The 15,784-nt window shown below is 51.2% G+C and overlaps 3 protein-coding genes across 3 annotated transcripts; 2 read left to right on the top strand and 1 right to left on the bottom strand.

The window, feature by feature from the left end:
* Positions 1-375: 375 nt before the first annotated feature.
* Positions 376-3,230, bottom strand: SMAC4_00397 (uncharacterized protein). Its single transcript, XM_024655456.2, has 2 exons — positions 2,662-3,230; positions 376-2,570 (listed from the first exon to the last, which is right to left on the bottom strand). Exons 1-2 carry the CDS (start codon positions 3,128-3,130, stop codon positions 703-705), a joined length of 2,337 nt encoding a protein of 778 aa, XP_024511012.2. The 5' UTR covers positions 3,131-3,230; the 3' UTR covers positions 376-702.
* Positions 3,231-7,449: 4,219 nt separating this feature from the next.
* SMAC4_00396 (uncharacterized protein) lies at positions 7,450-9,259 on the top strand. The gene is made up of 5 exons (XM_003351801.2): positions 7,450-7,649; positions 8,005-8,140; positions 8,224-8,389; positions 8,451-8,763; positions 8,822-9,259. The coding sequence occupies exons 2-5, from the start codon at positions 8,069-8,071 to the stop codon at positions 8,970-8,972; spliced, it is 702 nt and encodes a 233-aa protein (XP_003351849.2). The 5' UTR covers positions 7,450-7,649; positions 8,005-8,068; the 3' UTR covers positions 8,973-9,259.
* Positions 9,260-13,311: 4,052 nt separating this feature from the next.
* SMAC4_09753 (uncharacterized protein) lies at positions 13,312-15,749 on the top strand (the record flags this gene model as incomplete). Its single annotated transcript, XM_003342697.2, has 5 exons — positions 13,312-13,577; positions 13,684-13,782; positions 13,863-15,068; positions 15,144-15,270; positions 15,383-15,749. Exons 1-5 carry the CDS (start codon positions 13,439-13,441, stop codon positions 15,747-15,749), a joined length of 1,938 nt encoding a protein of 645 aa, XP_003342745.1. The 5' UTR covers positions 13,312-13,438.
* Between the last annotated feature and the right edge of the window lie 35 nt (positions 15,750-15,784).

Raw genomic sequence — 15,784 nt, 5'->3', positions numbered from 1 at the left:
TACTGAGAAGGTCGCGAAACGTGTGAGCTGCAGGCATATCTGTGTTTTCGCATCAGTACGGTCGGCCGGTATAAATGTGGGATGAAGGTGTTTTGAGCAAGAGGGAGGAAAGTGACAAGGGCATCCCGTCCTACCTGTAGAAGTGGTGATGCAGTTGTGGGTACTGGGTCAAAAGTATTCTGTGCATTGACATCGTCCACTAGCGCCACATACAGTTAAATGATACCTTAACAATTCCACTAGAGACCTTGCAGCTTTACAGCTAATGTGCTATTCCACTGGTCGCCAGAGTCGGAAGGGGCTGTATGACAAACGAAAGACAAACGTTTTGGATGCAACCATGGTCAAGTGTGTCCAGATTCACTTTTTATTTTCTTCAGTTCGAATAGAATAAGTCCTCGTCGACAAAAGAAAGTCGTATAATTCTCTGGACTTGGTGCGCGAATCGGTTTTCGCCCTTTAGAGGTATGCTTGTCCTTCTCCGAGTTCCTCTTCCTTGTATAGGTAAATTGGGCCGACGGGAGTTCACAGAAGGTAAAAACCAAGGCTAGAAAGGCTGGGGTGAACCAGTTGTTGTGTCGAGCTTGTGGTCATGGGTTCTGAATGACAGACTTCGTTCCCTGTTCATGGTAGCTATAGCAGGACTGCTGAGCCGAGCGAACGCTCACTTCTTATTCAAGATCCCCTTTTGATGTGTAGTTCTCAAACAATCTCGTATCTATACCACCCCCTAGCTTCGCCATCTTCTTCTCCGAGATTAGGATCCATAATACCCAGCTTGTTGCGCTCTTCGGCATATCGATCAAGGTAATCGAGAAACTTGCTGATCTCCCCAACATAACCCAACTCAACGGCCGAGGTATAACGAGAGCGGAGCGTTTTGGTAATCACACCGTTGCCAAACGGATCTTTCTCTAGCCACTCCCCTCGGTCGGCAAATCCTGGGGGGTTCTCATCCTTCTGTTGTATCTTCCCTTCTTTTCTCATCTTCGCTATCCGCTCCTCATAGACGCGCCTGCCTTCCATACCCCACTGGTCCTGGATAAAGAAGTGTCCGATTCTGCGCAACTGTCCCGGAGATGATGACCCTGAGGGTACCAGAAGCAGCCCGCCCAGTCGCAGCAGGCTGGAGTAGGTCAGTTTGAGGTCTATGTCGGTTTGCAGGGGGGCCACGTAGACTGTGATGTCCACGTCCGTATGTGTAGCCATCTGTTGCTCGTTCCAAGGGAGATGATCAAGCACCACCATCGTGCGGAATCCTGATTTAAGGTTGTCACTATCTTCCTCGGGCATGCCAGAGTTTGAAACCGTGACTTTGGTATCTTGATCGAAACACAAGATTTCTGCGTACTTCGTCTTCACCAATGTTGCTTGACACATGGGCCCGTTCAAACGAATAGTCCCCTTGGTCACAGGGCCAAACAGGTGCCCTGGCGAGGTCAACGTAACGTCCGCCTGCAAAACTTGGGCTAACCCATCAAAGTCGTCGGCGTCAAACCATTGGACCGGCGTGCCAACAGACGCCCATGACCAAGATGGCGCTATGAAGTCATTTGCTGGAATTGATGGCTTTATGCTATGCCAGAGAAGACTCGAACGGAGATGTAATGACCAAAGACCGGCGTGATACTGGACACCGTCCCAGAGCTGTCCCAACTCGGCGGCCATGCCCGCGATGGCAATGAGCCTGTCGCTCGCAAACGTCAGGTTCAAGCGGGAATAGTCTTTGACAATATTCTGCCAGACATTTCGGCGACTTGCATCCGTTTCTCCCTCGACTGTGTGTTGTCGCTTTTCTAGAGCACTTCCAAAGGGGGAGTTCTCGGACCCGCTAGAGTCATGACACTCCCAGTGTATCTCTTTCCCGAAGATCAGGTTTCGCCGAGCCAAGACTCTCTCTTGCATCACCCAGCCTCTCGAAAAGAGCGTCAAATCATTGAGATTCTCTCTCTTGGCGTTCATGTATGGATATGAGGCGAGTTTTGGATTGTGAGGATCCCCAAGGGGCGCAACAAATGGGATACTGAGAAAGGGGTATTTTGACGAATAGAGCCCGCCGTGGGAGTTGGATGAAGCAGCCGCCATGAGATTGAGGTGTGAGTTCTGATATATATGATGCATCTTTGCGGATTCGTGGAGCCAGTCTTCGCGAGAGTCTTGGATGATACACAGAGAGTCAATCCATAGGTATTGGACACTCAGTCGCCGAGTTGCGTCTATGGCATCTCTGAATGTCTTTGGTATTTCGCTGAACTCGATCCCGGCAAGAAATTTATTGTAATTTCCGTGCAAGAGACGTAGCGGAACACCGTCACCCCAGCAATGACTAAGTGTCATGTAATCTGTCCGCGACAGATCCATGGTTTTGGTTTCGCAAAGATTCACCGAAGGGTTGACAAGATCACCCACGAATAACAGTCTCGTGGGCTTGCGATCTCGAGAATCGTCTCGAATTCGAACATGGCAGGAAGGGTGGCTGACCGAGCACTGGCCGATCCATTTATTTATTTGTTTCCAGCTGGTTTCACTGTTGGTGCTCGTGCACCCAACGAACTGACCTTCTGCTTCACCTAGTTGGGAAGAAGAGTAGAAGATGGGAGTTAGCCACCAAGTTACACGGAAAAGGGGAGAATTTGTGCAATATCCGGGCCACGTTCTTACTCAAGTCTATGCCTTCTGCAAGGGGTTCCAACGTTATGTCATACAGTTGTTGTTTGACTGAATGCAACTCCCACGATACCATTACACCTGGCGTCCCAGTCCAGCTACGGTCCCAAGACCGTATTCGCAACTTGAGCGGGCTTGTACTTTCTTCCGAACCCAAACTATCTGGATTTGTGAACCGCAAGACGTGCTCTTCGTCCAAGGTATTTAGCAGGACGTAACAGTGGTGACATCCCTCCCTAGCCGCGTTAGTCAACCCCGCCCAGTGGTGAAAGTCATACTCTTTCCCCGGGTAGTCCTGGATGCTCAGATCTGCATTCTCGAATATCCATCTGCATTTGGAACAATACTGTAGGCGTTGTGAGAGAAATTCGGGTGATAGATGCAAGAGGGGTTGCGGCGGCTGAACTGCCTCCTCCTGGGCGTTGAAACCAATGTTCTGCTCATGGTTCAACCGTCCAGGCATTGTTCCTTGATAGTTTGTCGTCGTTTTGGCCAACCAATACTTGTCGGGAACAAACTGGTGAGTGTTTTAACGAAGGATAGAGATTGACGATGGTTCGGGGTCTCCATCTCGTACCCCGCACGGGCAAGCGACGACAAGCGTCCATTGCCTTACCTGGCTGCATATGATTCTACAAGAAATGATGCAATAGCCCGCCAAAGCCCATGTGATTGGGGAATAATGCTTTAATTTTATGTAAAAGATCGCTTGACAGGAATAAGCGCCAGTCTTCCTCGACTGTCGGCTCCCTGCCAAGTGCATCCCACCGAAGTTCCCGATACAACCACTCAATGTCGCAGTTGACATCGTTCTCATCATCAAAAAGTCGAAGGTGTGGTTCCGGACGGCAAGAGAGATTGGGATTCAATATATTCACATTTTCCACCACGGTATCGTATATTGCATCCTTTCCGGCCTCCTGATCGGATGGACACGCGGACTCGCGCTCTCATCCCGTCTTCATGCCGCGAAGGCATGCGAAACCCGGCTCCTTCTCAGGCCAACTTCACAGCCCCATCATGCCTCTTATACCCATCCTGAACAAAAGATACAAACGGCGGCGCGTAGGTGACTCGATATTTGCTTCAACCTGATACGATGAAATAGCCGCGTAGGACCAACCGCAGTGCTGTACCCTTTGGCGATTTTACATTTCAGATGCGGCCGGGGCGACCGCCCGGCCCAACCGTCCGACCCGACTCTTTTTGACCACGACCTCCCACCTCAAAGGCCCTCCGATCGGCCGTAGAGGAACACCTTACCTTGATGGCCAAAATATCCGACCATGATAGTGGAGATTCCGACGAAGCGAAAAAGCCCACGTGGGCCCCTTCGTACGGCCGCCGTTCCGGCTTCGCCTTCCGCTCCGCCATTACTTCATCGCCATCTGTCTGCTGGGAAAGAAACCCACCAGGGTGGGCGGCCTGGCCCTGGACGCGCTTCACCAGACTGCCAAAAGGCAGATTGCACAACGGCCCTTTCTGAGGCCCATCATGTGTGGTTTTGCCGCGGCGCTTCGAAAACTCAGGATGTCCTCTGCCCCGCTCAGTGAGGTGACACAAGACATTTCTCAGCTGGGACTCTCACCCCAACTTCGCTTCAGCTCCCCAAAGACGCGCTATGTAGGAAATCCAAGTCGAGTTTCCTCCGCTGTAGCTACCCGTCTTTCACCCGTTTCAGGCGCACTCCTATTTCACTTCATTTCATTTCCTCATTCTTTCCTTCAGCTGGCACGCGACATCTTCAAATTCTGTATATCATGATACTCATCTTCAACTTCCTCACTCCAGTTGGCTTCTCTCTCAATCTTCTTCTCCAGATCTTCTTCTCCAGATCTTCACCTCTCACAATTTTCACGTTCTATGCTTTCTTTCTTTGTTCATCTTGACGTGCGTACCCGTGTTGTTTCAACTTCTCCGTCCCATCCCATGGATTTTCAGGTACCAAGTGGGAAGCCACTCATCTAACGTCATGCTGTGCGACTCACCCACGCGCTTCTTCCTAAAGATCTGTCCTGTCCCGAATTCCCCAAGTGAAGTCCCTAGCTCTCGGAGTCGTGTTCTGGAAATCATTAGGTACATACCACGACGGGGTCATGCTATGGCTGGCCGCCCTGTGTCAAGTGTCAACACCGAGGCTATGGATCTGCTCAGCTTACCTGGGCTTTGGCCAGCTTACATACGCATCTTAAAGTTGTTCCAAGATGTCAAATGAAGTGGATTGACGTGTCGCTTTGACTGGTGGTTGCAAAGGTGAGGAAAATGGTGACGGGGAGGCTGAGTTTGGACTGCGTCCGATCCTTCCGCTCGCCGCTCGCCAGATCACCTATACAACCTACATATACTACATAATTATACTACACTACTCCGCAGCGTATCACGGGTCACGGTAGCATTGATAACCTAGGTACGCTACGAATAGCAACACGGAGATTTCACTCGTCGGTTGCTTTTACCGAAGTGACCTTGCCCAGAAGTTTAGTCGCTACTGCCAATCAAGCAGTCGCTTGTATCCAGGGCGATCGCCAACTCACCAAGAGCACCCAATAGCATCCCCCTGCCTTACACTACTACTGGTAGCGGGTGTTGATCGTTCACCTGAAATTTACCGTTCCAGCGAACGGTAGGATTCGGAGTTGGTCTTGGAAATGCTTGGAGCCTTTGGGCGGGCGGTTAAAAAGATAATGGAAATGCTTCGGAGCGACCGCAGCAAACCGCTCCGAAGTCCGGATGTATAGGTATCAATGCTGTTTGAATAGGTTGATGAAGTGATAAGACCAACGAACTATGACGATCAACAAGTGAAGAGAAAAGGCGTAGGTAATGTAAATAATCACTCATCACTCATCACATCCCATCAGCCACATCCATGTGTTTGATAGTTCACCTAACCGGCAGGCCTAGCTATCGAAACCAGCAACCAACAGCGCAGAAAAAAAGGCGTCACAATACAATTTCCTGTTCTACTTTTTCAACTTCTTCCATCACGTCACGATCCTTTTCAGTTTTCACAGCTTTCATAATCCAAAACAATTTGCTCAAATGCGAACATACCTCTCTGCTGCAAGGGACAAGAAAACTAAACGTTCCTTTGATTAACTACCACACCCTTACTTACTTGACCCGACCCAGCCATAAAAACAACAACCACACCAACAGCCCCAAAGAGGCCAAGACTCAGGTATCACCAACCGACACCCACCCGCTTCTGACACAGCACTAGCACCAGCGTACAGCACTGCACTCGCTCCTTTCCGTTCACCAGAGCCAGAGGTGAGTATCGCGACCCAACATCAACACCACCAACCACCACACACACAGGCAACTCGTCTTTGTTACACAGCCTGAACAGCCAGCCAGCCAGCCGAAAGGGATCACACAGCGGCCTGTTATGGCAGCGTGCGGTCTCCTCTATCAAGTATGGTAATTGTATAACCAGAGCTGAGGTCCCTGCACTCTTCCGTCCGCATCGCATCGCATCCCGCTCCTTCGCCTTCGCCGCCATTGAGAACAACGCTCCACTTTTCGTTTTGTTTCGTTTCCACTTCCCAGCGATCCCCAATTCCACGTTCTAAATTCAGGCGCAATCCACATATCCACACATCCCTATCAAAGAAACGAGATCAACAGGTCACAAAACACTCGTGGCTTGGCGTTTTCTTCCGTCGCAAGCAATTGGCCCTTGTTGGTCGGGTCCTGAGGTGTCATACAGCAGCTACAGTAGCGGGGCTCGCCCATGACAAAAAAGACGGCAGTCCAGCCACTACCACCATAAACAGCCAGAACACCACGAGACCATCACCGAAAGTAACATTTTTTTATGGCATCTACTGCCCAATTTCGTCGGCTTCTAATTCCGTAAATTTCTGCAGTGGTTTCGGTATTCGGGCTATCCAGAGATTTATTATGGTACTGGTTTCGTGGTCTCCTGTCTGATCCTGGTGCTAGTGCCTGGACTGCCATCTTTTTTTTCATGGGCGAGCGGGGGTCTAGGTAGCGGCGGAGCCCAGAGGGCAGCTATGCCAGCAAATTAGCGAGTGTATTTTAACAAACCCCCAACGAACACGCACAGCCCGTCGAGCCCGTCAACCCGTCAACCCGTCAGTTAATAGCCCGTCCGTTGAACACCTGAACTGTGACCTTTCAATGTGTGTCCAGCGGTACTACCGTTGTAGTGCAAGTGGTACAGTACCTGCTGCTACGCCGTTAACGCCTCTCGCCCGCCTCTGCCTTCCCGCCTGCTCGGCTTGTTAGGTTACAGTGGCAGAGTGGTGGTGAACTACGCCCCTGTCCTGCCTTGGCCTTCTTGGCCTTGACCTGGGCCCCCCTGGGCCCCCTGGGCTTTCTGGCTTTCTGCTGGCTGGCTTTGTGTGGAGGCACCGCAGCAGAATGAAACCAAGCACCACAAGCGAGGGGGCAGATCTCCCATCCGTATCCATCTATTCTCCCACAATTTTCCCGCATCCGCTTGGAAGCACAAGGACACACTGGAGACTTATTTTAGAAATATACGTGTATATATACAAAGGTACTACCAAGGAAACTCTCCTTGGCTTGCTTGACCTTCTTTCTTCCTTTGCTTTACTTAGCACGACTCAGTGACGGTACTAAACGCAGAAACCTCTTAAGAAATACAACAAAGAGGAAAGACGAAAACAACGAGCCAACAGTTCTTCTTCATACGAGGTTCAACAGGGAACAAAACAACGGCAGTGCAACAGGGGGTCAATTTCAACAACTTACCTGACGAACCGGACTTTATCCACATCCCATCCACATCCCATCCACATCCCATCCACATCCCATCCACATCCCATCCACATCCCATCCCATTTCATCAAATTCCCATATATCCCAACCAACGGCGGAAAGTTTGATTGGAAGGACAGCGGACCGACGTCAATCGAGTTGGGTGACGCATTCGGGTATTTTCGAGGGTTCTTCGAGGAAACGTTGGAAACAACAAAAACAACAACGAAGAGGTATGTTGTTCGCTCCCCTGTTATTTCGTTTCACCTGTTGGGTCGCACACGTGGAAGTTGGTCCTCCTCCCAAACGCCACCCAAGGAACCGGGGACAAGGTCTCTCGAAATGTTTGTTCCCCTTGCATACATAGATAGACGGAAGGATTCAGACTGCCCGGCCGACCGTGCTTGTGCTTGGGTTCGTTCAGCTTTGATTTAAAGTTGTCGTCTTCCGCTGCCCCCGTTCACTTCTTTTCTTTTTTGTTTTGGTTCTCTACCTTCACTCAATCCGTCAGTCAGTCACTCGCTCAGCAGCATTCAAAGGGAAGACAAGAAAAGGGTCGCACAGACTAACATCGAGACATCGCACCAGACGCTGCTTTCTGTCAGCATTATCAACCTAATCGTCGATTATCAGCAATAAACCACCATCCAAAATGCGTACCTCGGTAGCTCTTTCCCTCCTCGGCGCGGCCGCTACTGGTGTTGCTGCCCAGAGCCAGAAGCCTGTATGTTGTCAACATCAACCATTCTACCTATGACTACACCGACATAAGAAAGCTTCCGAATACTAACGATGCGGTTGTAACAGCTCCCCACAGCTGTAGCTGTCAACAACAATCCCGTTGGTCTCGTTGCCGAAGCGGTCCTTCCTGGTAACAACATCAAGGGCAAGGTGGTCGTCAAGTCTGGCGATGGCGGTGTTGGAACTCAGTTCAACATTGAACTGAGCGGTATCCCTGAGGATGGCCCCTTCAGTATGTTCCCGACATAGCCCATCTTTGCCCGATAGGAAAAGGGGGACTAACCTGTTCACAGCCTACCACATCCACGTCAACCCCGTCCCGGAGAACGGCAACTGCAGCGCCACGCTCGCTCACCTTGACCCTACCGAGCGCGGCGAAGACCCCGTCTGCGACAAGAGCAAGCCCGAGACGTGCCAGGTCGGCGATCTGTCCGGCAAGTACGGCGCCATCACCAAGGGTCAAACCACCTTCAGCGCCAGTTACCTTGACAAGTACGCGTCGCTCGTTGAGGGTACGGGCGCCTACTTCCTCAACCGCAGCATCGTGTTCCATTACCCCAACAAGACGAGGATCACCTGCGCCAACTTCAAGATCACCAACGCCGGGTCCGCCCCGCATCCTTCGGAGTCGGTCAGCGATGATCATACCGTGACTGTGACCCAGACCGGCCCCGTTTCGCTTCCAACCAACGGCACCGGGATCTCGAGCGCTGCCCCTATCGGAACCAACCCGGCGCAGACCACTGGGGGCGCTCCTTCGCCGTCAGGCACGATGCCTGTTGAGGCCGGAGCCAGCTTCAGCACGAGCTCCATGACCAGCGTGGTGGCCGCCTTGTTGGGCGGTGCGATGATGTTGATGCTCTAAATATGGGTGGGGAATGGTCGTTGTCGGAAGTCTTGGGGATTTAATGATGGGAAAATGGGGATTGCCTAATGGTTCATTTCTCGATTCCACCTTTTAGCTGTTCTGTTTTTTGTTATCGCTGGTCAGCGATCCCGTACGGTGTTTTGGGGAGTTTTATCATGGGGTTGCGGCGCATGTAAAAGCTATTAAGCTACGTACCTGAACACACATGTCCCTGATCTTCTTTGCATGCATGAGCAATGCAAGATCGAACCATCTAGATGGAGACTCTTATTGGTACTGTTGAACTTCGTGATGACGTTCTTGAGAGTGATCCACGCAAATACCGATGATGACACCCCGAATGTTTGACTGCTAATGCGTGATCGGAAGCTGGGAGCGATCATTTGGGGGTCGAAAGAGACTTTCCGGCTGTCAAGTCATGATAGAGATGGCACAAGCGATACCGTCCCAGACTTCCCAGCCGATATCCTCCCCGCCCCTCCCAGCCAGATCGTGAGGCAAGTGATGGTGAAAGGTTGGGTATAACATTTCGGCTAAAGATTCGAAGGGCGCTGAACAATCGTACACAAGTCAATAGGTACTTTGGTGTGCATATGATATATCTCGAAGAAAGCGCAAAGAGAAGGTCACTGATCCCTTCCCGTGAACTTTACCTCGGTAGGCTGTGGTAACCATTCTAGAGTCAGCCTTCCAACAAGTAGCTTCTCTCCACGGCCACTGTTCGGTGGTCCTAGTGTCCTTCGCGTCAATGGTTGGATGCGGAACAGCTTCCCGCACAAATCTTGCCAAGCCTTCTCAGCCGTCATAATCGTACGAGTCTCAGGGCCATCAGCGATTAACATCCGGTGAGGCACCGTTCCGTGATGGTGATGAAGTGAAGCTGGACCACGGCCTGTCATTGGATCGACCTTTGAGGGTGGCAGATTGAGGTTGTGGTGTGAAGTGTTTTGTGGTTGAGGATGTGTCGATAACATCGGGCCGCCGCAGGGATCTCCCTTTAACGCTCTCCACTAACCCAGTGCCCCGGGCTGCATTAGCCTTAAGGGGTCAGGGCGTGCGGAAAGCCCTTGTATGCGGGGCCTCCAGGGGGGGGCACTTAGCAGGTCGCTTATGATCGACCGCTAATGCCGATGAGGAAACCTCGACCTGACCCTAGCAGGGCGCGAACGATACAACTGCAACATCATCATCTCGATGTCAATACGCGATGTATCCACGGGTTCGTCGATGACCAGGGGAGTATGTACCGACGTGAACTCTAAAAGATGAAAGGCATCATCCTCCGGATTCGGCTAATCCCAAATTTTCAAACTTCACCCACGATGGTCAAATGTTCGGGTAAAGTACCTTTACACGCACCTGCGAATACCAAGTTAGCCCATTAACAGACGGCTAATGGTTCTTGAAGAGGGACATAGCTGGGATGGGTCGGTCAGACTCGGCGGTTTCTTTGCTTCTTCAGCATACAACTGCAACTTCATTTCACTTGGCTCTGCTCGAGTGGCTTCGCCATGGCGATGTTCCTGAACCCACCCGCTATGTTTTTGACGTTTTGGCGTTGTGAATTCTCCGAGCTGCGACCGGTTAATGACACAGCCAACTTGTGCTGGCTTGTCCGCCTTGCGTGTCCATTGGTTTAGCCATTTGAAGTTGGCGACTGGGGGAAGATATTGTTCATCGAGTCGGAGTTTCCCGGCGCAGATCCATGTTTCAACCCAGCTTTACAAGACTGTCAGAAACTTGGAAGGAACTCGAAAGATCTTGTTCGCTGACAGAAACATGCCCTGGTGACAGAACGTGGGAGAAACTGCTCGATGTAAACTCGCACTTTGGATTGTTTGTTCGCTAACGCACACCGAAACTCGAGAAGACAAGAGCTCCTTCGACTTTCACTCGCTCATCCGGTCACGCAGGATGGTTGAGGTGGTTACCCAAGGACGGGGTCGGCCCGCAGCTTCCACTTCCGCACACAGAGGGTAAGCTTTGCATTATAGTAGTTGACGATGTCAGCTGATAGGGAACCGGTGGCCTGGGGATAGCCAGCGCTAACAAGAGCCACCAAAACGCCATCATCTCACCTTGCAGCTGTTAGTGGCGTCTTCGATTCTGCACTGCAGGTGGTTCCTTCCTTCTGCCTCACTTCAACTGCGAGTTTGCCATGAGGTAATGGTCCCAATAGGAAGGAACTGATGACAATGTGTCTCATTCTCAGCCTCGAAGAGCTCTTACCTCCACCTTTATCAAAATGCATGACTCTTTCCCGGGGTAGTCTAGAGCCGACCTGGATTCCCTCAGTCTTTCCTACCGACATGCTGTGAAAAGGATACCCATGTCATGATCGACGGCGAGGGTTGCAATCTTCACCAATTGCCAAATCTAATGGACTTTACCTCACTTTGGCAACCTCTGCCATTCTCCAGCCGTATCATCTCATTCCTCCCATACCATTGTCTACAGCCTCATTATATGTCTCACTTGCCCTCACCCTTCCAAGTCAAGAACGGATCCATACAACCCTGGAGACATCACCTCATTGCAGTCTACCTTACGGCCCAGAGACGCTAACGGTGTGTTTCGACTTGGGTTACCTCTGTCATTCAGTGCTATGGGATTAACTCGGAGTACGCTCAGCTATCGTGTGCTGAGCCATTGTTAGAAATACGGGCCACTGCACTGACAATCCAGCCAGCACACCGGTATTCGGTCAACGTCCGGACTCTTCCGCGGTCTCATTCCCCAACATACCTCGATCTTTAGCGAACTAGTAGTTACTTCAACGTCATGATCTTCATGCTTTGGTTAGGTCCAGCTGGCTGTGTAAATTATTGCTTGTTCAGCTGTGCTGAAAATCCTGATGGATTTCAACAACAACCAAAACAAGAAGAGGCAACATCAGGATAGTGTCTGAGCTCATGGTCTTTACCATTGCTCGCCGACATTACCATCTTTGCAGGATTAAGAGCTTGACCCGCCCAGGCTACGGCCCTGACGACCGTATCTACTGCTTTCCGGCTCAGGCTGTGTTGCCAGTTATCCAGCCTTCACTCTGCAGACAACTTCGCCTCGCGAGGTCAAACCCATCTTCCCATTGGCCATCAGCCTTCGTGACACAGATTTGCGGCTATTGCCCGTGTTGGCAGTCGATAGGATTCCCATGGATCAGGGTTCATGACCTTTGGGGTGCCAACCCATTGGACCAACTTCGCTCAGTCTGCCAACCAACAGGGCTAATATTGGAGGTCATCCTACGCTACCTCTATCATGTAACCCATCCCACGTCTTGGGGCTAAACTGAGACATCCACGCATACGGCATCACCTGGCAAGAGCTATCAAGATCATCATGTAACAGGATACACACGACAGCCAAAGGTGCGTGAAGCAGACCATCACATGAAGGAGTCGCATTGTTATCGCAACTGGGCTACTCTTGCAGCCTAACTCCGCTCTTCTGCTTGTTTTCTGGCATCAACGAATACAGTGGGCTGTGAAGCAACATCCTGAGGCTGATATAAACAGACCAGCTCAACTTCTTATCAGTATCAATAGGTCGGACACTGACCCGTTTTGCTATTAATGCATGCACCAACTACCACTCGAGGAGTGGACATACCTACAGTCCAAACAGCAGAAGGCCAGGATACTCTTAGGTCAAAGTCAAATCAATGGATATGTTCTGAACTTCAGATATCCAGAGACAATGACAACACTTGAGTGGTGAGGCTCTTCACCGGTTAGATCACATTGTGTACTGCGGACTTCAACGCTGACAAACTAACGAGGTCTCTCATGCCCCTGTTCATCTTCTCCATGAACACATGGGTACGTCCGGATGTGTGCTCCTGGATACCGGGGAGCAACATTGACCCACCCCTTTCGACAACACCCTCAGTTCAGATTCCCATTGGTTCTTCGTTCCAATACATTGTCTCTGGCATGACATCCGGTAAGCATGGAGAAGAACTCCATGTGTGCTTGGATTTAGACTCCATCGAGATTCGTTTGCTGCCCGAGAGGAACAGTTCGCTGTTCATCGTTCGTGACGCTGTCCCCGCTTCCGGATATGGTAGCGGTCGACGTCACTGGTTGAGTGATATCAGCCCTTGAGTCTATCCTTTTCCCATCTGGTAAGTAACTCCATCGTGTCGTTCAGCTTGTCATGTTGATGGCGCTCTCTCAACATACATTTGTGGGAAAACACTATGCTGGCTCACGGGGTATGATAGCCGAACCTTCGGATAGGGGAAAGACACACCCGCACAAGATCCTCTCATAAACTAGGAAGGTCTTAGCCTTGGAGGTCAAGTCGTCTTCCAGGAGTATTTAAGATAGTCTAGATGCCCTCTTTTATGATATCAAGCCGGACACAAATTCCTGATCATCACATCACGCCATTACCATTGTCTTATTCACCATGAGCCGTCTCAATCTTCTCAACCGCCTTTCCAAGAAAGGACGAGAACGTCATGCTGTTAATACAACAAGCGATAGCACTAGACCATCAGAGGAGGATAAAGCATCATCCGAATACTCGGCTCTGACCTCTATCCACTGTAAGGAGACACTAAACCTTGTTGCCTTTTCCCTTGTTCTTCTTTTTCACTCGCCCTCATATGCCAGGAATTATGCACTGTACTTGAGCTAACATGTAACCTACAGTCCCTTTTTCAAGTACTAAGCGTCTCACTTTGGCTGAGTCGCCCTATGACAAGCCAGTGGAAATGATACGCAAGGAAGAGTATTCTCATATGAACAATGGTAATTCCTTCCTCTCTTCATCCGTTTGCTCCATCTCTATCCCGCCTGCTCGTTCTCGGCTACAGCCTAACAATGAATAGGCATCTACCTCGACCACAGCGGCACAACCATCTACGCCCAATCGACCGTCAGGCGCTTCGCTCATAAGATGAGCACCAACCTCTACGGCAACCCCCACTCCGCCAACGAGCCCGCCAAGTTCTCTGGCGACATGGTCGACTCGGTACGCGAACAGACCCTCCGCTTCCTCGGCGCCGACCCGCGCCACTTCGACCTCGTCTTCGTTGCCAATGCCACCGCGGCCATCAAGTTAGTGGCCGACTCCTTCCGCGACCTCGCTGAGCAGACCCGCACCGGCTCCTTCTGGTACGGCTACCATCGCGACGCACACACCAGCCTTGTCGGCGTGCGCGAGTTGACCAAGGGGCCGCACAGCCACAAGTGTTTTGAGAGTGACGCCGAAGTCGAAGAGTGGATCGAGGGGAGAAATACCTTTGGCCAACCATCCGGCAGCCTTGCTCTCTTTGCCTACCCCGGGCAGAGCAACCTTACAGGACGCAGACTCCCTCTCGCCTGGGCGGGCAGGATCCGGCACGACAGGACGAAGAGGCTACGCAACACGTACACCCTTCTGGATGCTGCCGCGCTGGCCATGACCAGTCCCATGTCATACGTTTTCGAAGATCCCGATACTGCACCGGACTTTACTTGTGTGTCGTTCTACAAGGTTTTTGGTTTTCCAGATGTGGGCGGCTTGATCGTCCGTAAGGACTCCGGCCACATCCTCGCACTGAGGAAGTACTTTGGCGGAGGCACCGTCAGTTTGGTCAGTACAATTGGAGGAGCGTGGCATCTGAGCAAAGGGCTAGAAACCAACAACACCCATGAGGTTGGCGACGAGCAGCACGCCGGCGGCTTACACGAGGGTCTGGAAGACGGAACTCTACCCTTTCACAGCATCCTAGCCTTGGGAGAGGCAATCGATGTTCACAAGGAATTGTTCGGGAGTATGGAGAACATCTCTGCTCATACGTCTTCGTTGGTCAGGAGGCTGTATCAAGGGATGAAAGGGATGCGATATGAGAATGGTCAAGTGCTCTGCAAAGTCTATCACTCTGGGGACGAAGACCTTTGGGAAAACGGGAAGGGTGACGAAGTGTATGGTGATGCGAGGGTGCAGGGCGCTACGGTGGCGTTTAACGTGTTTAGGGAGGACGGGACATATGAGAGTTATGCGACGGTGGAGAAGATGGCGAATGATAGGGGGATTTATGTGAGATCTGGTGGTGAGTTGGCCTTTACTTGCTCCTGGTTCTTCTCACCTGATGAGATATACTGACGCCGTATGTCTACATTTCTAGGCGTGTGCAACCCTGGAGGAGTATTCACAGCTCTTCAGTATGAGCCGTGGCAGTTGAACCGGGCCAAGTCCGCTGGTCATCATTGTGGTTCTAATGGTTTGAGCGTCATCAATGAGCTTCCCACGGGGTAAGTTCATTCTTTCATTCTTTCCCTCTTCCCCTCTTTCCTTTTCTCACCCTAAGCTCTCCCTGCACCCTACGCCGCATCAAACTCACATCCCCTTTTCTCCCTCCAATAGCATCGTCCGCGCAAGCCTAGGCGCAATGAGCACCACCCAAGATGTCGACGTCTTCCTCGCCTTCCTCAGGGAAAACTTTCTTCTCGAGAAAGGCCTTCTTCCCGCAAAGAAGAAGGCCAATGCCAATGTCAAGGTCAAAAGACAAAATCATTTGCTCGACACTATCTCTTCAGCAGCAGTAGCCGCTGTCTCCATGACTACTGTGACCGCCGCGAGGGGGGACCGGACTGTGACAGGAACAGGAACACAAAACACAGTCATTTTGCCGCCGAGTCCAACTCCTACTACCTTTGGGGAAGAAGGAGTACCAGTAGTGGTGATGAAGCCAAAGATTCTGGAGAGAATTGGGAGTGCTATTTCCGTCTGAGGGGAAAGAACGTTCGATTGAGATGAACGGTAATG

Source organism: Sordaria macrospora, chromosome 1 (assembly GCF_033870435.1).
Source record: "Sordaria macrospora chromosome 1, complete sequence".
Lineage (NCBI taxonomy): Eukaryota > Fungi > Ascomycota > Sordariomycetes > Sordariales > Sordariaceae > Sordaria > Sordaria macrospora.
Note: the sequence above shows the minus strand (reverse complement) of the source record. Positions and strands in the feature narration are given on the sequence as shown.